The 22140-nt window shown below is 43.0% G+C and overlaps 1 protein-coding gene across 7 annotated transcripts in view; it reads left to right on the plus strand.

Moving 5' to 3' along the window:
* The window catches only part of FHOD3 (formin homology 2 domain containing 3), a 270970-nt gene that overhangs the window by 42399 nt on the left and 206431 nt on the right, over positions 1-22140 (plus strand). For all 7 annotated transcript variants that reach the window (XM_081971408.1, XM_081971409.1, XM_081971411.1 and 4 more), the window contains exon 2: positions 17556-17662. In XM_081971408.1, the coding sequence (XP_081827534.1) occupies positions 17556-17662 (107 nt within the window). The remainder of the gene's footprint in view (positions 1-17555; positions 17663-22140) is intronic.

The following is a 22140-nucleotide window of genomic DNA, read 5'->3' on the forward strand; positions in this document are numbered from 1 at the left end:
GGGCTACGCCTGGCCAGAAACCTGGGGAAGGATTTCCAGAGATTCTTTCTCCTGGCAGGACTGCAGATGGGAACACCCCCCCCCCCACAGGTGAGGATTCCCTTTGATACTTCGGGCATCTGGGGGCTGCACAAGGATGACAATTACCCCCACGCCCCACAGCAGCGGGACCCTCGCCACAGCCCTTCCCGTCCACACCTGCTGCCACAGGGGCGGGAATACCACCTACATCAGGGATGCCCAACTTCCAGGATATCATGATGCGGGCCTTCCAGCAATGCATGGCAGCAACCTTTCAGCAGCCACAGATACAGACCCAGGCAGTCCCCATGCCTAGGGTCTCAGAAGGGCTAGAGACTCAGGAGGAAGATTTTCCAGAATCACCTGCCTCCTCCCAGGGGGACAGCGATTCGGTTTCCGAAGAGGGTGAAATCAGAGAGGATAGACTCTCTGAGGATGAAGGCATGCCTCCTCCCAAACCTACCTTCTCCAGATTGTTCCAGCCCTCTTTGTACAAATCCCTTCTGTTCAAGGCCAAGACATCTGCCAAGCTTGGCAACAGGCCAAAAGAAGCCCCAGTTTAACCCTAGGGGTTTTCAGTAGAAAACATTTTCGAGGAGCAGGCCATTGAGGCAGACACAGTGCCCACACCCAGGTCTTTCCTAGATATGATCAAGTGGCAATGGGCCTCACCCACGGCAGGCTCCCATGCCCACTTCCACAGACTAGACCTTTTTCAACGTGGACAGGGACATGGCCCAGGTGCTTTCGCAACCCACCATCGACGTGCCTGTCATGGCCCTGCACACGCCTACTAACATGCCAGGGGAACCAGAGGATGCCCTGAAGGCGGAAGACAAAAAAGCTGACCTAATCTTACAGGGGATGCATCAAGCAGCGGCCTGGGTAGTGAGAGCAGCCACCACCACCTCCTTCTTCAACTGGTCTTCTCTGCTGTGGCTGCAAGACCTGCAACAGCGAAATCCCATTTCGGATGGCAGGACCCACCAAGATGTGAACAAGCTGGTGGCCGCTACCCAATTCTACTCAGATGCTACCTTAGCTGCAGCCAGGTTTGCCTCCAGGGTGATCGCCTCATCTATGGCATCTCACAGGCTGCTTTGGCTAAAGCAGTGGCAAGTGGAAGTACGCCACAAATGGCGCCTGGCATCGGTCCCCTTCACGGGAGAATCCCTCTCTGGAGTAGCCCTCGACCCATTCCTGGTAGAGAACAAGGACAAACGGAAGGTGCTCCCCACCATTCACAAGAAGTCCAACTTCAGGGCGGCGCCATACTCTAGACGCCCCAACTCCCGGGGGCAGGATTTCAGGTCCTCCTTCCGGGGTCAGGATTCCTTCCGGGGGTCGGAGTTTGGGTACTCGGGCCCCAGGCAGTACCAGGGAAGTTTTTCATCCAGGCAGAGATACCCAGATAGACAGCAGAGGGGCAGGCAGCAAAAGAGGCCTTTTCGAGGGGGCGGAGGGGGCGGCGACGGACGCTCCTTTCATAAGAACTAGACCTAGACCTAGCTCACCTCCCATTGGGGGGCGCTTGGCATACTTCGCCAACCGCTGGGACTTAACCTCCTCCAACAAGTGGGTCCAGAACACCATTCGGTATGGTCTCTCATTCAAGTTCCTCTCCACCCCCACCCCCCCGAGTTCCTTTCGGAGCTGCCCTGTATCAAGCAACCCGACCTGGAGGTTGCTGATGCAGGAGGCCAGCCAACACCTGCTGGACATCAGGGCTATCCATCCAGTGCCTCTAGAGGAGCAAGGTGAGGGGTATTACTCTATTCTCTTTGTAATTCCTAAGGCGGCTGGAGAGCGATTCTTGACTTGAAACTCCTGAACCGTTTCATCCGCTATCAAAGGTTTAAGATGCATTCACTGCATTCCATACTGGAAGGGATTAGGCAAGGAGATTTTCTCACCTCCATAGACCTCACAGAGGCCTACCTGCATATACCCATAGCCCCGGAAAACCTAAACATCTCAGGTTCTGCTATCTAGGGCACCACTTCCAGTATTGAGCACTGCCTTTTGGGTTGTCGTCCACCCCTCGAGTTTTCACGAAGGTAATGGCGGCATTGGCAGCTCACCTGAGGCAGGTTCCTGTTTGAATTCAATGTTATTTAGATGATCTGCTGTTGCAGTCGTCCTCCTTCAAGGGTGCGCTATGGGATCTAGACACTACTATGGCAGTCCTGAGAGACCACGGGTTTTCGGTAAATCTGGCCAAAAGCCACCTTCACCCCTCCACTAGTCTGGTCCACCTAGGAGCCCTTATAGATACAGAGGCAGGCACAGTTTCTCTGTCATCAGAAAGACAGCTCTCTCTCAGGCAGCTAGCTGCTCAGGTAGCCAGGGGGTGTAGGGTATCCTTAGCCACACTGTCCAAGCTGCGTGGTACTATGGTGCCTGCCATTAGCATTGTCCCTTGGGCTCGGTTCCACATCAGAGACCTTCAATCCTTTTGCCTTTTCAGCGAAGGCTCATTAGCTGCTCCCAGACCAAGGTTCTTCTTCCCACAGAAGTATACCGCTCACTGACTTGGTGGACGTTCCCGGCAATCTCTAAGGGTGAGATCTTCAGAACGCCAGACAGGGTGACGGTAACAATGGACTCAAGTCTGTTCGAATGGGGCGCCCATCTGCGGGCTCAGATGACGCAAGGACACAATGGAACCAGGAGGAACTGACTCACAACATAAACTGGTTGGAGCTCACCTGGAATACCTTCGCCAGATGTGCACTACTCGTGGTACGTCTGCATCTTCCGCTTCAGTTCCTGTCATCCTGGACTTCCTGCAGGAAGGTTTGGACAAAGGTCTGGCGCCTAACACTCTGAGGCGTCAGGTGGCAGCTCTGTCAACCATCCTTTCAGTTGAGGGCTACTCCTCTCTTGACCGGAATCCAACCATCCGCAGTTTTCTCAGGGGGGCGACCAACCTGAGACCCCCAGTGGTCCACAGATATCCGTCTTGGGAACTCAACGTAGTGCTGAGGTCTCTCATTGGTCCCCCGTTTGAGCCACTTAAAACGGCCAGTCTCAAACACCTCACATTCAAGACAGTCTTTCTGGTTGCTATCACTTCAGCTAGACGGATATCAGAGCTGGCTGCCTTGTTAGTCAGAGAGGACTTGTGTCTCATTCGGCAGGACAGAGTGATCCTCAGGTTGGATCCTTCCTTCATCCCGAAGATCAATTCCTAGTTCCATCGGGCACAGGAGGTGGTCCTTCCGGATTTTTGCCCGCACCCTCGTCACCCGAGGGAGAAATGCTGGCACATGCTGGATGTGCGCAGGACTATTCGCAGATACATCAAACGCACGGCCAGTTTTCGGAGATCCGAATCTCTGTTCATATCCTTTCAGCCGGCTTCCCAAGGCAAGAAGGTGTCTTTGTCTACCATCGGCGGATGGCTGCGAGCCTGTATTTCCCTTGCTCACGTTTTACAGTCCATTCCTGTACCTCGCAATATCACAGCACATTCGACTAGGAGCGCCACCACCACAGCTGCCTGGGCTACACAGGCACCGATTGAGGAAATTTGCAAGGCGGCCACCTGGACTTCACTGTCCCCATTTGTCCGAAATTACAAGCTGGACAGTTTTGCATCAGCGGAGGGGGCTTTTGGGAGGCGTGTTCTTCAGGGCATCCATACCAGCGGAGAGACCCTGATGGCTGAGCCTTCCCGCCCTAGTGACAGTTAGCTTGGGCATGTCCCTTGGTTGGACTCTCCAGAGCAGCGCCCTGGAAAATGACCATTGTCTTACCTGAAGGGTCATTTTCAGGGCGCTGCGATGGAGAGTCCACCCCGCCCTGGGGTCTTTCTTCCGCTAAATTCTCATTTAGATGATTTCCCTTTGAACTATGGATCAGTGAATGATGAGCATGGGGAGAAATTCCACCATGATACTGCAAGCATGGCGAAAAGATACAAAGGCTATCTGGAGTCTGTCCTTGCTTGCTGATTACTGATGGAATCTCCCCAGGGATGATCCAGTGCCGTTCACAAGAGAAAAGTCAAAAAGTATAGTTTAGATACCAAATAAAGATGGAACCTTGTTATTTAATCTGATGTTAGAGCTTGTCTGTTTTTTGTGCAAAAACATGAAAATATTACATGAAAAACCAATAAATGAATGGAATAAGTTATGTTATTGGTATCAATAAAAAGATAAATTTATAATGATTCATGTGGCATCATTTTCATTGCTATAATCAAATGTTGTAGAAAAGTTATGGAGCATAATCACACATTTCCCCCGTAATTTTGAATTATTTTGATGCAATTTTGACCTGAAGCTGTATCTTGGAAACTGGAGCCAATTAATACTCGGACTTAATTTTCCTTTATTAGTGACTCAATTCTAATAAAATTAAGCTACTTTCATTTCCGAGTCTTTCTCCTTGTAGCCCAGGGCATTTAGTAGCTTGCTCTGCCAGTTTTGGGGAAGGTATAGTTTCTTTTCTTAGTTAAAAAAAAGGAAGGAAATTCCAAACTTAACAATGATTATGCTTGCTTGTTGAATAATGAAACATCTGCAAGCAAATACCTCAGCTCAGAGAGCACCATGGACTCTACAGTTTAATCTTGAGCCAAATATATTCTTAGCTATTGAGATCCATCTATTCTTGACTTGTTATTCATGTTTGCATAACCCTTAGTTGCAAAAATAGAAACGCTAACACTAAGAACATAGGCGAAAGTAATTATGTTATAGTGATGTTCTTGATTTTAAGTCAAGCTAAAGCATCATGTATTAGAGACATATTTTGGCTTTATTTATTATTTTTTTAGTAAATTCAAGGCAACAATATTTAATACCCACGGCAGAAGGAAGTAATAGGAAAATAAACTCAACATGCTTTTGAGTTCTTTAAAAATAAAAGAAAACCTAAAAGGACAATTGCAAATAATTCCAGGGGGAGGGAAGGTTGACATCAGAGGAAACTAAAGTGACTAAGCAAAAAGCTTAGTGAGATTCTGAAAGCAAAAAGGGGCATTTAATAGAAAATAAAAAGGACCAGAATATGAACTGGAATTAAAATCATTATAATGAATCTTCTGAATCAAATTAAAAATCAAAATCTGGTTATAAAAAACAAAAAAAGCCTCTTTATATGCAAAATTAAATGGGAGAATGAAGGTGCCATCTGGTCAAGGAGTACAAAACATGTTAACGGTACTAATGAAAAGACAGAACTATTCAGCTCTTGTTTTGGTTCCTCTTCACCAGTATCAGGATAAGTATCATCATGCAATTTGTGAAAAGTAGGTAGAATAGTAGGACTGAAGCATCAGATTGATGTAAATATGATCAGGAATATCACAATGGACCCTCTACTCTTCAAAAATTTTATTGATAACTTGGATGAGGAAGTAGAAGGAATGTTTACTAGAAGAAGAAAGCACATTCAAAATAGTATTGTTAGATTAAAGAAATGGGCTGAAATAACAGAAACAAATGCAAGTGCTTCATTCAGATGAGCACAAGTATATGCTGTGAAATATCTGGCTTGTTAACGGTAGTTTTGATAGAATTTTGAAATAGTAGCAAATTGAATATGAGGTAGCAGTATGATATTATTAAAAAGGAGGTAATTGAATTTTTAGATTGTATTAGAAGTGTTATGGTTTTAAATAACAGGGAAATAATTATTTTACTTACCTGCATTAATTAGAATCCTGTCTTGAGTATTGTGTTCAGTTGTGGGCACTGGACTTTTAAGAAGGAGAAAACAAATTGGAATACCAAATGACCTGAGAAAGTAGACCTTAGGTGGAACCTATGTCCCATGTTGAGAGATTAAAGGACTTCGAAATGTTTAGCTTTAAGAAGATTGAGAGGAAATTGTAGAACTTATCGCGCAGCAGAAGTAATTTCTCCATTGTTTCAGAATTCAGAACATAAATTTATGAATTTAAATTATAGGAAGACACATTCTGATAGCACATTGGGGGGAGGGGAGTAAGAACAGTCTTGGAACAAATGAACCAGAACAGTAGTGGGCTCCTTTCACTGGATGTGTTCACTAGACAACCATTTGTTAAAGATGTTTAATTGGATACTAGAGTAGCATGATTGGCTTCTTTCCAATTCCATGATTCTGTTAAGTACAATAATACAATAATACAATAATACAATAATACAATAGTAGAGTTGGAAGGGACCTTGGAGGTCTTCTAGTCCAACCCCCTGCCTAGGCAGGAAACCCTATACCGTTTCAGACAAATAGCTATCCAACATCTTCTTAAAGACTTCCAGTGTTGGGGCATTCACAACTTCTGGAGGCAAGCTGTTCCACTGATTAATTGTTCTCACTGTCAGGAAATTTCTCCTCAGTTCTAAGTTGCTTCTCTCCTTGATTAGTTTCCACCCATTGCTTCTTGTTCTACCCTCAGGTGCTTTGGAGAATAGTTTGACTCCCTCTTCCTTAATGAACCATAAATTAGCAATTTAGCAAGCTTTGCTCAAGTACTGTAATTGATTTATAGCAAGTGAAATGTAATACAGCCAGAGAATCATGCCTTGCCTAAAACAATGTGAAACATTTTTTTCAAACTTGTTGATTATGATAAACCTCTTCAAACAAAATATAAATAATTTCAGAATGACTATATCATGTAGGAATCTTGAGAAATGTGAAATTAACTTTACTATATTGTATTGAATGATATGTTTTCAACAAGTTGCGTGACTTCAAGAGGGCCAAAAATGTTTGTTGCTGATTTTTCGTTTGTACTTGGTATCCAAAGCTTCTTGTTGCAGTGTGCAATAATAGTTAGCCAACGTTGATTGATATCAGTTGCCCTGATATCTATTTTCCATTTTGACAGTGTCTTGGTGAAATCTTTCACCATGTTTGTTATTGATTGCACCTAGAATTTTTGGGAAAGACTGAATTCAGAAAATGAATCCTCAGTTATATGTTGCACTTTATGGTCTTGTATAGTACAAGAAGCTTGTCAACCAGCTGATTGTAGTTTGGTGCTCTGTAGTTGCCAAGAAAATTATCAGTGAATGCTTAAATCCTTGAATGCATTTAGGTGATTTTCTCTGCCCCCCCACCAACAGTTTTCAGACACTTGACATTGATGACAAGTCTGATATGCAAACCAACATAAATGTTCTCCTTAATCTTCAGTTCAGTTATTGGAAACATCTGTCTCAAATAATGAAAACCTTCACTTTCCTTGCTCACTGTTTTCACAATTTTTAAAATCAGTCTGAGTTTTATGAGATCCGAGGCAAAAATATCTTTGTGGATCAATAAATGATTGATGCAGCACATTTTTCTTCTCCTGTGCGCTGCTTAGAGCATCCACTCATGGGTTAAATTCTGGTCTGCTTGCCTAGAGACTGAATTGGTAGAAATGTTGACCACGCCTCCTCTATCCAGTAGACCTATAGTTTTTCAATTCAGTCTTCCTAATAGAGATGTAATCAATATTTCTCCAGTTTAGTTATCAAGGATATAGGAATATTGGAAATTTGTTAGTGGTAGGTTCTTCAATTCTTTAATTAGTGGCTGCGTGTCTGTGTCTGCCAGTTTTCCTGGCCCGCCAGCTAGAACCACCACCGTACTTGTTCTTGTTCCACACAGCCAGGGTGTTACTGCCTGATCGCTCAGGCTAGCCCAAGCTGACCAGCAGCTATTTGGGAGGCAGAAGGATTGGTTCGCTGCTCTCAGGTCCTTCCCAGCCCATCCTGTCCACGATGGCAGCCTCAATGTCAGGAGATTGGCCCGCCATTTTCACCTGGGTTTTGAAGCCGTGTGGGCATCATTGGTGCTGGAGAGCTCATGCACCACTGTCACGGCCAGATTGTTTGCCACCACATTTGAATCTCACAGCCGTTTCAATAGCATGCCAAAAGTAGCTGTGTGGCTCGGCGCCATTTTGTTGGCAGTCGTGACCTCAGCAGCGAGGAAGCAGCGTGGTTGTTACAGCTGAGTTCGGAGCTCATTTTTGCTTACTTGGAGACTGGAGTTTCTTTCCGATCTTCGGAACTTTTGAGAGTTAACACCCTCGCACTGTGACTGAGTGCTTGGCCGTTGGTTCGTGAGTAGGCGGTCCATTTCCATCTGCTCTCACCTTCCTTACCTTGGACTATTAGTTCCCAACCTAAACCCCTCTCGCATTTTCTGGTTAGTTCATGGAAGAACGGGCTAGTTCAAGCAGGGTTGGAGTGGGGGATTCCCCAGGGAGCCCATCTCCTCCTAGGACCTTGTCTACCCGGATGGGCAGGTCCACCACCAGGGGCACCAAGAGTCCAAGTCTTCGCCAGCCAAAAATCCAAGTCTTTGCTCGCAGGTAGCGAGCAATGGAGAAGCAATTCTCCAAAGCTTCCAAGGGAGCAGAAACCACCAGGGTTGCCCATGGAGGCACTGACCTCTCCCTCTATGCGGAGGTCACCACAGTTCTTTGGGGGTATCTGCGGTTTGTCCTCTGATGACATCAGGGCTGTAGGATTGGGTCATTCCTTCCCTCCCTGTGTGCCTGCCTTGGATTTTGGCCCTGAGCCTGGGGCCCAGCATTCTACACCCGAGGCCACCTTCACCCCATGGCAGGGACTCTGCTCTGAGGAGGTTCAGCTTTTAGCTCTTCCCATCACCATATCCCAGGTTGTGGACTCTGAAATTAAGCGCAGGGCCAAATCTTTCCTGGGTCAGTCCAGAGCGATTTCGGCTCCTTTATAGACCCTCCTTCCCCGTTGCCATCCGTTCACAGTGAGGATTCGCTGGCAGGTGAAGAGGAGTTGGGTGAGCAGGAATTATCAGAGGATGAGGGAGGGCCCCTGATCGGCCCACCTTCTCAGGGCTTTTTAGGCCCGCATTGTTTAAATCACTGCTGTCCATGGCCAATTTGTGGGACACCAGTTCTCCGGTTGAGCCCTCATTGCAGCTGGATCTGACTGATCGCCTCTTTTCTGAGGCTGTTTTGGAGCAAGAGGCCATCCCTTCCCCCAAGCTATTTCTGGACGTAATCCAGAGGCAGTGATCCTAACCAGCGACGGTCCTTCTGGCCAGCAACAATGATCACTGGCTGTATGGGTCCGGCCCGGATCTAGAGGGGATCCTAAAGTTCCTGTCGGTAGATGCCCATGTGGCCACCCTGGCCTCTCCGACCATGGTTCTTTCAGATGTTTCCAAAGAGCTGAAGGCAGAGGACTGCAAGGTGGAGCTCACTCTCCACAAGACATATCAGGCAGCTGCCTGGGTGATTCATGCAGCTACCGCTGTATCTTTCTTTAACAGGACCGCCCTTGTCTGGCTCAGGCAGCTCCAGATGCAGCTCTCCCCTGAGGACCTGTGCCTGCACCAGGATACAAAACCTCTGAGACGGTTCATCAAGTGTCCTATTCCACGGTGTCAGGTCAAGAAGGGGCTTTTTGACACCGAGATTCGACATCTGCTGGACATTCTCGCTATAGAACCAGTTCCATCAATGCATTGGAAAGTTGAGGGTTTTACTCTATCCTTTTTCTGGTTCCCAAGAGTTCTGGAGCCATATTGGATCTCAAAAAGCTCAACGTCCATCTGCAATACAAACGCTTCAAGATGCAGTCCCTACAATCCATTTTGGGGTGCATCTACCAGGTCGACCTACTGACATCCATGGACATCAGGGAAGCCTACATTCATGTGCTGATTCGTCCCTCACATAGGAGGCTCCTGCGGTTCCATTTCGCAGGGCCAATATCAAGCCTGTCCCAGGACATTCACAAAGTTCTTAGTGGCTATGGCGGCGCATCTCCAGTTGTTGCCCATGAGACTCCAATGTTATCCAACAATATATTAATCAAATTGTCATCCTCATGGCAAATACATATCGACTTGCAGACCACGATCCACTCTCTATGGGCTCATGGGTTTGCAGTGAATTTAGAGAAGAGCCACCTCGTGCCATCCACCAGGCTGCTGCACTTGGGATCGGTATCGACATCCAAAGTTGTGATGTTTCCCAATCGCAGAAACGCATCTCCCAGTCGCAGAAACGCATCTCCAGCATCACAGTTTGGTGAAAAAACTTCTCCCCCACAGATCAATCCAACTGTTGGACCACTTCACCCTGTTAGGGAAGCTGATATCTTGTATTGGTACCATGCCCTTGTCAAGACAGCTGGTACCATGCCCTTGTCAAGACAGCTCGGCAGCTGTAATTGTTGCTGCTCCCATATCAGCAGAGGGGTGGTACCCCTCGCAGCATCAGGGTCTGGGTGTCACCCAGGGTCATCCACTCGTTCAAGTTGTGGATCTCACCCGCATTGCAGAGGGGATGTTCAGGGAACTGGAGTGGATCACGATCACATCTGATACCAGTGTGTTCGGCTGGGGTGCCCACGTCCAGTCTCAGATGGCGCAAGGATGCTGGGAGCCATAGGACCTTGCGAACAATATCAATTGGCTGGAGCTCCGGGCCATCCACCTTGCCCTCAGATGATTCTGGGAGTTGGTTGAGGGGCACCACGTTCTGATCCCCACTGATTGTTATGTGGCCACAAAGGCCCATAACAATCATCAAGGTGGAAACCACTCCTGGCCCCTTATGCAGGAGGTGTAGAAACTTTGTATTTGGGCGTAGTCAAACAAGATGTCCCTCAGGGTGGGACACATTTCCAGAACAGCAAACGTCCAAGCGGATTGGTTGAACCAGGCCACAATGGACTACGCAGAGTGGCGGCTTCAACCGGCCTTGTTCCAGGAACTATCAGACAGGCTTGGTCACCAGTCATGGATCTGTTTGCCTACTCGGCCAGCGCCCAGACCCTGAGATTTTTTCACCAGGTTTCCGATGCCAGGGGCAGAAGGGGTCAATGCTCTTCGTAGCCCATGGCTGCAGGATGGTCTCAACAGGGGTCTTTGTAGACAACTATGTTCTCAACGATGCTTCTGGGCGGCGACAGCCACACCCTGACACACCATCCCATGGTGCATACTTTCCTGAAAGGGGCCACGAATCTCAGACCAACGTTGGTGCATCGCTACTCGTCTTTGGATCTATCATTGGTGTTTCAAGCACTACTTCCCCTTTTGAACCATTGTTCACTATCAATCTTTGATTTTTGATGCTCAAGGTGGTTTTCCTCATGGCCATTACCTCGGCCATGAGGATATTGGAGTTGGCAGCCCTGTCGGTCCGCAAGGATCTTTGCATTTTCCATTCTGACAGAGTAGTTCTTCGACTTGATCGTTAAAAAGTTAATTCCTGGTTCCATAGGCCCAGGAATTTATTCTTCCAGATTTCTGCCTGTGGCCGACACATGCTCTCAAACGGAAGTGGCATCTCTTAGATGTGTAAAGAGCTCTTCGTCGATACATCAAGCAGACGGCAACCTTCTGGAGAACTAAATCACTCTTTGTAGCCTTTCACCTTGCATCTATGGGACAGAGAGTACCATCTGCCACCATAAGGCGTTGGTTAAAGGCCTGCATTGATAAAGCTTAGGAGATGCAGGCCAGGCCATTGCTTTGTAATATAACCACACTCCATCAGGAGTGCGGCCATGACTGCTGCCTGGGTGACTCGAGCATCGGTTGAGGAAATCTGCAGGGCAGTGACCTGGTCCTCACTGTCACCATTTGTTAGGCATTATAAATTGGATGTTTTTGCCTCACCTAAGGCATCCCTTGGGAGAAGGGAATTGCAGATGATTCATTCAGCTTCCTGGACCCTGGGCCGGTCTGAGTCCCGCCCTTAGGACACTATTCTTGAGTACATCTTATGAATAGATGCTCTAAGCAGCGCACAGGAGAAAGACCGTTGACTTACCTGAATGGTCGTTCTATGTGTGCTGCAGGAGCATCACCCCTGCCTGAAGATCATGCCACTCCAGGGTCAGCTCGAGTTGAGCGGTCAAGGCAGCTGGGCTTCTTTCGACGTTTCATCGGATTTCTTCTCTTGGATCGGCCATGCCTCCATTGAAAAACTGTAGGTCTACCAGATAGAGGAGGTGTGGCCAACATTTCTACCAATTCAATCTCTAGGCAAGCAGATCAGAATTTAACCCATGAGTGGATGCTCCCACAGCGCACTATAGAACGAACATTCAGGTAAGTCAACGGTCTTTTTCCTGGAACCAAATTCTTTTAAAGTGTCTATGGAGATTCTCAGTCATCCAGGTCATGGTTGTCCCAAAGGTGTTTTTTAAAGAGGCAACTAGACTTTCTGATTTTTCTTGGAAGATGTTTCACTTCTCATCCAAGAAGCTTCTTCAGCTATTCTTTCAAAGTGGCCATTTTGCTTTAATGTCATGCTACCCTCTTGCACAACTGTTTTATTTGTGTATGTAACAACAGTACCTCCATTAGAAGCAGCAGAACCAATCCTTTGTGATCTTTACAGATATTCCAGTTGTACTTGGTGCACCAGATGTTCTTCAACAACACTTCCATGTTTTCATCTACAGGTGAAACTCAAAAAATTAGAATATTGTGCAAAAGTTCATTTATTTCAGTAAGGCAACTTAAAAGGTGAAACTAATATATGAGATAGACTCATTACATGCAAAGCAAGATAGTTCAAGCCGTGATTTGTCATAATTGTGACGATTATGGCTTACAGCTCTTGAAAACCCCAAATCCATAATCTCAGAAAATTAGAATATTGTGAAAAGGTGCAATATTCTAGGCTCAAAGTGTCCCACTCTAATCAGCTAATTAAGCCATAACACCTGCAAAGGGTTCCTGAGCCTTTAAATGGTCTCTCAGTCTGGTTCAGTAGGAATCACAATCATGGGAAAGACTGCTGACCTGACAGTAGTGCAGAAAACCATCATTGACACCCTCCATAAGGAGGGAAAGCCTCAAAAGATAATTGGAAAAAAAGTTGGATGTTCCCAAAGTGCTGCATCAAAGCACATTAATAGAAAGTTATGTGGAAGGGAAAAGTGTGGAAGAAAAAGGTGCATAAGCAGCAGGGATGGCCACAGCCTGGAGAGGATTGTCAGGAAAAGGCCATTCAAAAGTGTTGGGGACTTTCACAAGGAGTGGACAGAGGCTGGAGTCAGTGCATCAAGAGCCACCTCACACAGACGGATCCTGGACATGGGCTTCAAATGTTGTATTTCTCTTGTCAAGCCGCTCCTGAACAACAAACAACATCAGAAGCATCTTATCTGGGCTAAAGAAAAACAGACCTGGTCTGTTGTTCAGTGGTCCAAAGTCCTCTTTTCTGATGAGAGCAACTTTTGCATCACATTTGGAAACCAAGGACCCAGAGTATGGAGGAACAATGGAGAGGCGCACACACACTGCAAGATGCTTGAAGTCCAGTGTGAAGTTTCCACAGTCTGTGTTGATTTGTGGAGCCATGTAATCTGCTGGTGTTGGTCCACTGTGCTTCATTAAGCCCAGGGTCAACGCAACCGTCTACAAGGAGATTTTGGAGCACTTCATGCTTCCTTCCGCAGATGAGCTTTATGGGGATGCTGACTTCATTTTCCAGCCGGACTTGGCACCTGCCCACATTGCCAAAAGCACCAAAACCTGATTCAATGACATGGGATTACTGTGCTTGATTGGCCAGCAAACTCTCCTGACCTGAACCTCATAGAGAATCTATGGGGCATTGCCAAGAGAAAGATGAGAGACATGAGACCGAACAATGCAGAAGAGCTGAAGGCCGCTATTGAAGCATCCTGGTCTTCCATAACACCTCAGCAGTGCCACAGGCTGATAGCTTCCACGCCACACCACATTGAGGCAGTAATTGCTGCAAAAGGGGCCCAAAACCAAGTACTGAGTACATATGCATGCTTATACTTTTCAGAGGTCCGACATTGTTCTATGTACAATCCTTGTTTTATTGATTGCATGTAATATTCTAATTTTCTGAGATTGTGGATTTGAGGTTTTCATGAGCTGTAAGCCATAATCATCACAATTATGACAAATCACGGCTTGAACTATCTTGCTTTGCATGTAATGAGTCTATCTCATATATTAGTTTCACCTTTTAAGTTGCATTATTGAAATAAATGAACTTTTGCACGATATTCTAATTTTTTGAGTTTCACCTGTACTTCTTTCAAGTGTGCAGCATAATTGACAGGTATTGAAACTTTGAAATTGCAAAAACAAAAGATTGATTTAAAAGAATACATGATGGGTTAAATTATAAGTTACTTTCATGATTAGCAGCCAAAAATCCATACGACAGTGTTTAGGAAACAATTTTTTTTTTTTGCTCGATTAAATTATCTATTACAGGCCTTGTTTGCCTGAAATTTTTTTACATACATTATTTTACTTATGTCCACGTAAGTTTTCACATCTTTGGCAAGTTGATAGAATTAGAATTTTTAAAAACATTAAAAACATTGTTAAACTTTTAAAGTATAAAATCTGAAACTTTTTTTTAAATTCACAAAATGAAATTTTTCAGCCCAAATTTTATAGTAATTTAATCAAGAATTTGTGGGTAGGGGGAAAAATTAACAATTACATGTGAAAGACTTTTTATTTTACAGATAGATATAGATATTAGGTAGTCTTATTTGTTTATCATTTATCTGGACAATTTCATTTAATCTAATTAGTGGAGAAGGCAGAACTTTTCTCAAGGTATTAAAATATAAGAAGAAGATGAAGGATAGCTTGTTGTTCTTAATAGTTTCAGTTTATCTTGGCTGTCATTTGTACTGGAAACTAAGTCAATTACTGTAATTTTTGAGATTTATAAACTCATTTCCCCACCCAATTCCCCATTTTTGTAAAAAAATTATTGAAACCACATTAAAACATAATTATTCAATTGTTCTGATTACAGGATTGAGCAATGGATTTTGCATTGATCTGCAAAAATAGTTTGCCTCCTGGTAGTGCAATAGTTGTAGCAATGGAATAGCTTGCCTCCACATGTTTGGGTGGTCCCTCATTTTGTTGAGATGGTATAAGGCTCATGTCTTGAGTAGGGAGTTGGATCTCCGAGATCCCTTTCAGCCATATAATTCTATGAAAATAAATTAAATTAATTTTAAGGGATTTTTTTTTCATTACGTAGCAATTTAAAACATGCAATGAGGTTACACAATATGTTGCTAAGAAAGAGCCAGTTTGGTTTGGCAGTTAAGACCGAGGCTAGAAATCAGGTGTTGTAGTTCATATAAGCCATGAAAGCTGGTTCCATGACGTTGCGACAGTCACTCTCTCTCTCCCTAATTCACTGCACCGGGCTGTTGCTGTGGGAAAATAGGAGGATTATTAGGTATGTTTGCTGCCTTAAGTTATCTATAAAAATAATAAAGGTGGGATAATTTTTTTTAAAAAAGGATATAAGTAGTATAAGTCAGCTTTAGATTCAGCCAGTCAGTTTTAGATCACACTATAGATTTATAACACTTAGCTAAAATATTTAATTTACAGTATTTAATATTTATATTCCTATTATTAGATTAAATATCTATTCATTGTATTTATATTATTATGGTATAGTTTTAAAATTCTGTATATAATGGAATGATTTAATTACCTTTGATTCGAACACAGCCAAAATGGAAATGTAATTATAATTTTCTGATTCATTCTAAGCTCAAATTATATAGCACCGTGATGGGGGAACCTATGTCGCTTGAGCCCAAAGTGGCTCATTAAGTCAGGTTGCCCGGCACGTGCAGCCTTGCCTGTTTGACTTCTGGGTTTCTGGTGCACATGTGCACGTGGCAATCAGTTGTCCTTTGTGAGCACAAAAACCTGGGTGCACATGTGTGCCAGACAGCTGATTGTGGGACATGCATGCATGCTAGAACCCAGAAGTTCAGCTTTTCCGGACTGTGGTCCTGACAAGCTCAGCAGAGACTGAGGAAATGATGGCAGGCAGGAAAATTCCCCTCCCCGTTTTCCTCCTGTTTGCCATAAAGCCTCTATTCCTAACACTGAAGGTTCAGATTGGAGGTTTTGGTGCATCTATGATGCGTCCAGCTCACCTAGTCTCGCCCGCTGCACCTCAAAAAAAAGTAAGTCTGCTCGAAAATAAGCCCAAGTGCTTATTTTCAAGTCTAAAAGAAAAGACTTTTAGCGTTACAACCTTTTCTTGAAAACATGGACTCGGTTTTATTTTCTGAGAAATATGGTAATAGTGATGTTTATGTTAATAGTAGAGAGCCTGTTTGTGTAGTGATAAAGGCATTAGACTAGAAACTAGACTAGGGCCAGTTGGCTTGGACCAATCACTTGCTTTCAGTCCTAGGAAGAAGGCAATAGCAAATTACTTCTAAAAACACTTGATAAGAAATCTTCAGAGACTTATCTAGACAGTCTCCTAGAATTGGATATGATTGAACGGGAAGAAAATGTGAAATATACGTAAGTCCTCAACTTACGATTGTAATTGAATCCAGAATAGCAGTTGCAAGTCGTGTCTGTCATTAAATGGGTCATTATGTGACTGACCTGATTTTACAATTTTTTTTGCAGCAGCAGCCTTAAGCAAATGAACACAGTGGCCATTTAGCAAATCCATTAAGTGATGCCATATTTCACGTCACATTTCAAGTAATAAGGTTTACTTTTTTCTGATGTGTTTGGTTAGATCAGGTATGTTGTGTAGTTCTTCTGAGAGAGATACTTTAGTTCATTCTAGATCTATGAACGTAAAGAATGCTGAGACATGAAACCATAATTTCAGCTTCTATTCTTAGGTCTTTGCTTTTCTGGAGGCACTGTAGTGGGGAGTTGATAGAATATTTGCTCCACTCTAAGATGTTTCCAAGCTTTTTTGTAAGTTCTCTGGCTATGGTTGCTTGTTGGGGCTCCTAGTAACAATACAGTTGGACATCAACCCTTGTGCATTTTGTGGCATTGATAGAAGTGTAGCAGGATAGGTTGCTTCTTATGAATTCAGTTGTTCCATGTTCAGTTTTGTTGCTTTTTGATTCACATATAGGTTTCTCAATAGCTCAGCTGGAATATCATCACCTCCACTAACTTCGTTGTTGGTAATATTTCCTAAGGCCCTCTTAACTTTGTACTACAGGATGTGTAGCTCGAGGTCAGCGATCACACCACTGTAGTTATCAGGGACATTAAGATTTTTCTTGCATAATTCTTCTATGTATTCTTGCTACCTCTTCTTAATCTCTTCTGCTTCTGTTAGAACCCTATCATTTTTGTGCTTTGTCATGTCCATCTTTGTGTAAAAACATTCCCTTGGTATCTCCAATTTTCTTGAAAAGATCCCTATTCTTTCCTATTCTATTGTTTTCCTCTATTTCTTTGCATTTTTCACTTAAGAAAGCCTCATACAATTTTGAGATCATTATATGTTAACACTCATGCTGGAATATTTTATTTGTATGAATAAATGTTGCTTTTTTAAAAGGTATCTTAAATTGCAGTTTAACAAGTAGTCCTACCGCAGGAATCATAATTACTATAATCTTTCTAATTTAGCATTTTTTAAATGTCCTAGAGGAGTAAATAGTGTAGAGTGCACAGTAAAAATGTAACCGTTTCATTTTTTCTAGCTGTAGTGTTAATGTAAGTTGGTTTGCTGGATGGAAGTGTTATTGAAACAACGATTGCTAAATTGTTAAATTCTTTTTCAGCTTGATGATTGTGCACTGCAGTTGTCACACAATGGTACCTACTTGGATTTAGAATCTACTCTAGCTGAGCAAAAGGATGAGTTGGAAGGTTTCCAGGGGGAATTTGGGTAAGGAAATAATGTTTATCCATCTATAATTAGAGTTGATAGAATGCTTTTATAACATCACATGCTTTAATACAAGCTTTAAGAACAATTTATTGTAATCTTATAGTGAATTGCACAAAAACTAATGATAATTCAATGTGATGTAGTTCATACAGAAAATTTTTCAGAAAAATCAGATGATCAAACTGAGTTTTGGTATAAAATGATATACATATTATTCCAATTTTCAGCAAAATGCCCCATAGCAAACAATAGGTTTATTTAATGACTTCGCTTTACAACCACACTCACATAACTACCAAGTGATCTGCAAATGAAGTGATTTGCTGCAAAAAACAGTCATAAAATTGGGTCAGTCACAGGATGACCCACTTTATGACTCTCGCAACTTACAGCTATAATGGGCAGGCTCCATTATGGTCAATGGCTATCTGTATAAATCTGTTTTGAGGTTAGAAGGCTAATATTTCTTGAAAATGTTAAGTTGAAACAGAGGAGTTTTTACAGCGGCAGATATTTTTTATATAATGTATTAGAGATTAGTGGTGTTGCAAAACCAATCTGCCCAACTCAAGTTCTTACCCAGTTATATTGGAACAGTTTGACCTTGTGGTTCTTGAGGAAATGAACCTATGGAGTATGAGGGCAAGCAGCTGTGTAATAGATGTTTTCAATTCATGCTCCTCCTGACTTGTATAAGCTTCCTGGGAGCTGAAATGAGAGTTGGTTCTGATGGTGATTAATTCTTCCCTGGTGATCTAGCCTTCGTAACAGATTATATTTATACTCCACGCTATTGGATAATGTTTATCCTATCTCCAACATCCCTGTCTGGGGAAGTTTTTGAGAAGGTTTTGAAGCTGCAGCTCCAAAGGTTCCTGGATAAAATCGATTATCCATTCAGGATGCATGTCTAGATATGGGACAGAACTGGCATTGGTCACACTTTTTTAATGAACTCTAGTGGGGGTGAGATGGGACAATGCATCCATCCTGTCCCTACTTGACCTCTCAGGGGCATTTGATTTCATCGACCATGGTATCCTTCTGGAGCGGCTTTGGAGATTGGGAGTATGTGGCTGTGGGTTGTTTTTGGTTCAGTTATTTCCTTGGTTGTTGCTCTCAGTTGGTTTTGATAGGAAACAAGAGGTTCAGCTTTCATTGCTTGCTTTGCACGGTTCCACAGGGCTCAATACTATGTCCATCTCTGTTTATCATCTACAAGAAGTTGCTGAGTGAGATCATCCACCACCATCGGCTGTGATATTATCAATATGCTGATGGCACACAGGTATATACTATGTCTCAGCCCATCATGAGTTAAGTGATGTTGTGACATCCCTGTTGCAATGTCCAGAAGCTATTAAGGGCTGAATAGAGAGCAATGGGCTAAAAATGAACCTTGGCATGATGGAAAGGCTTTTGGTTTGGAGTTCATCGGTCCAAAAAGAACTGCCACCTTGGTCTTGGATAGAATTGCTCTATCCAGCCAGACCTGATGTGTATTCGAAGTGGATAAATAAATGGACCTAAGGAGGTCCATTTATTGGGAGCAAGAAGGACCTTCTCAGTAGTGATTCCATTCATCACCTCTATAGAGATAAGATTGTCCTCCACTTTGACTCAAGTCCTTAAAGACATGGTTCTGCCAACAGACCTGGGGGACCCTGAGTGATATGGAGGCAATCTAATGGCTGACTTGATTGTTTCCCCAGGAAATTAGGGGTTATTGGTTTTTATACTGCACTGACTTACTGTTCTGGCCTAGGCTTCCTGATACAATAAAAAGCACATTCTTAGTCCCAAAAACCCTCTTTTTATTTCAAAGGCTGTGAATTATGTTCATTCACAGGCAGTAATGAGTCCCAAACTGTTATAAAGAATCCTACACTAGACTACCAAAGTCCTTTGGGATAAGGCTAATAAGCACCCACCTTTGCCTTCCTTGAAAACACTGCCAAAGACTTAATTGGCAATTAGCTTGGCAAGGCCACATAGAGCAAAGAGACAAAACGGAGCTTCAGAAAGTAAACTGACCAACATGAACCAAGTTGCTTCCTGCAAAGGCTCATGTGTCTTTGCTCCACCTTTATGTCCTATGGGAGGGGCCAATCACCCCCAAGCCTTACTCCCAAGTCGTCCCTTCTGTCTTAACTATTCTTGCCTTCTGGCAGCTCTGCACATGTGTGCACTGGGAACAGGGAGAACCTGTTCCTTTTCCTCATTGCTGTCGGACTCTGGAGGCTCCGGAGGTGGCACATAACTCCCAGATGGCCCTGGCCCCCTCTCTGCCTCCAACGCAGAGGCCTCGTCCAAGCCTTCCCCAGACTCCAGGACTGGCCCATGTTCCTCCCCAACCTCCTCGCTGTCTGACTCAGTTTCGCAAGCTGCCAGCGGACCACATCACTTACAGCTGAAATTCTGTTCCCAATTGTGATCATAAATCAAGGAGTACCTGTACCAGCAAAATTAGGTAAAATTAACCACCTAACAGGGAGATAGATAGAATCTCAAATACTCTATTAGAATAGAAGGCAAACTTTTTGAATGGGTTGAAACATATGGAAACATATGGGAATCAGATATTCTTTACCTTTGATTTTGTAGTTATCCAATTGACATAGAGTACCACTGATTTTGAATGCAACCCAAATTAGAGAAACGTCTAAGAAAAAAATTCATAGATTGCATTTATCATTAGAGAAATTTAACATGATAAATTATATTATCCGTTCCATATGTTTGAAACAATGTAAAGAAAAATACATATTAACATAGGTAGTGATTTGGTAAATTTGTTTAATTATTTTAGATTAACTTTATTAAAATATAAATTGAATAAATCACCTCAGAATTATGCAAATCAATCTGGCCTCATTAAAGATGTTTTTTGTTTGTTTGGTAGTATGTTTTGATGTGACAAATCATACTATGACCATAAACAATTGATTGGGTTGGGGAGGTGCTGGTCTTTAGCCAGAAACTGTTAGAAAACAGGAAGGGATATCTATCTATCAGTATCATTCTAATGCAGATACTGATTTTTATTCTACATAGTTCAAACATCAATTACAATATGTACAACAAAAGCATGATAGCAATAGCAATAGCACTTAGATTTATATACCGCTTCACAACGCTTTTTACATCCCTCTCTAAGCGGTTTATAGAATCAGCGTATTTTCTCCAACAATCTGGGTCCTCATTTTACCAACCTTAGAAGGATGGAAGTCTGAGTCAACCTTGAGCCGGTGAGATTCGAAAGACCAAACTTCTGGCAGCCTACAGTACTGCATTCTAACCACTGCACCACCATGGCTCTTGATGATTGTTTACTATTCAGTTTTTGGTTCCTGAACATTTAATTGAGGCTACATTATTTTGCTTTTATATTACCTTCATTGTATTGTAAATAAAATTAAATGGCATATAATTATACTTAAATATCTAAAGTGAAAATTATATTATTGATACTATGCTTATTTCTATCATTGATATTCATATATTAATTCAATTTTGACAGTTATCTTTAGTTTTAAAAGAACATATGATACTTAATTTTGTAGCTACAGATTTTAGCATAGGAAAGGGGAAAAAAACAAGAGAATAATATGGAAGGCTAGGTTTAAGTCTGTTTTATTAGAACAATAAAATTGCAAAAGTTGTACAAAATATTATTTTGGTTAAATATTAGGCAAATATTTTAACATTATGGGTTATAGAATCAGGAAGGCAGAGAAGGATGCCCAGTTCCCTTCCTCCTCAGAAATGCATTCTGAGGGTGTAGGTTGGAGAGGAGGGACAAGGTTTGTTTAAAAAATCAACTCCCGCACAAAATTGAAGTCCTATATCTTGTTTTTTCCTGTCAGAGTCCAAAGAGTCTGCAAATAACTTAGACAAATAACAAACTCAAGCTTAGGTATGGGGGCTACAACAAATGCAATGGGTAAAGGATGCATAAATTTTATTTGCTGCTCCCCAGGGTATATAGTATATCAGTGATATGCTTCTCAATGACACAAGACTAGAAAGAGTGCAGAGAAGAACAACAAAGATGATTAGGGGACTGGAGAATAAATCATATGAAGAATGGTTGCAGGAACTGGGTATGTCTAGTTTAATAGAAAGAAGGACTAGGGGAGACATGTTAGCAGTGTTCCAATATCTCAGTGGTTGCAACAAAGAAGAGGGAGTCAAACTATTCTCCAAGGCACCTGAGGGTAGAACAAGAAGCAATGGGTGGAAACTAATCAAAGAGAGAAGCAACTTAGAACTGAGGAGAAATTTCCTGACAGAACAATTAATCAGTGGAACAGCTTGCCTCCAGAGGTTGTGAATGCTCCAACACTGGAAGTCTTTAAGAAGACGCTGGATAGGCATTTGTCTGAAACGGTATAGGGTTTCCTGCCTAGGCAGGGGGTTGGACTAGAAGACCTCCAAGGTCCCTTCCAACTCTGCTATTGTATTGTATTGTATTG

This window comes from Natrix helvetica (genome assembly GCF_964273705.1).
Source record: "Natrix helvetica genome assembly, chromosome: Z".
In the NCBI taxonomy this organism is placed as follows: Eukaryota; Metazoa; Chordata; class Lepidosauria; order Squamata; family Natricidae; genus Natrix; species Natrix helvetica.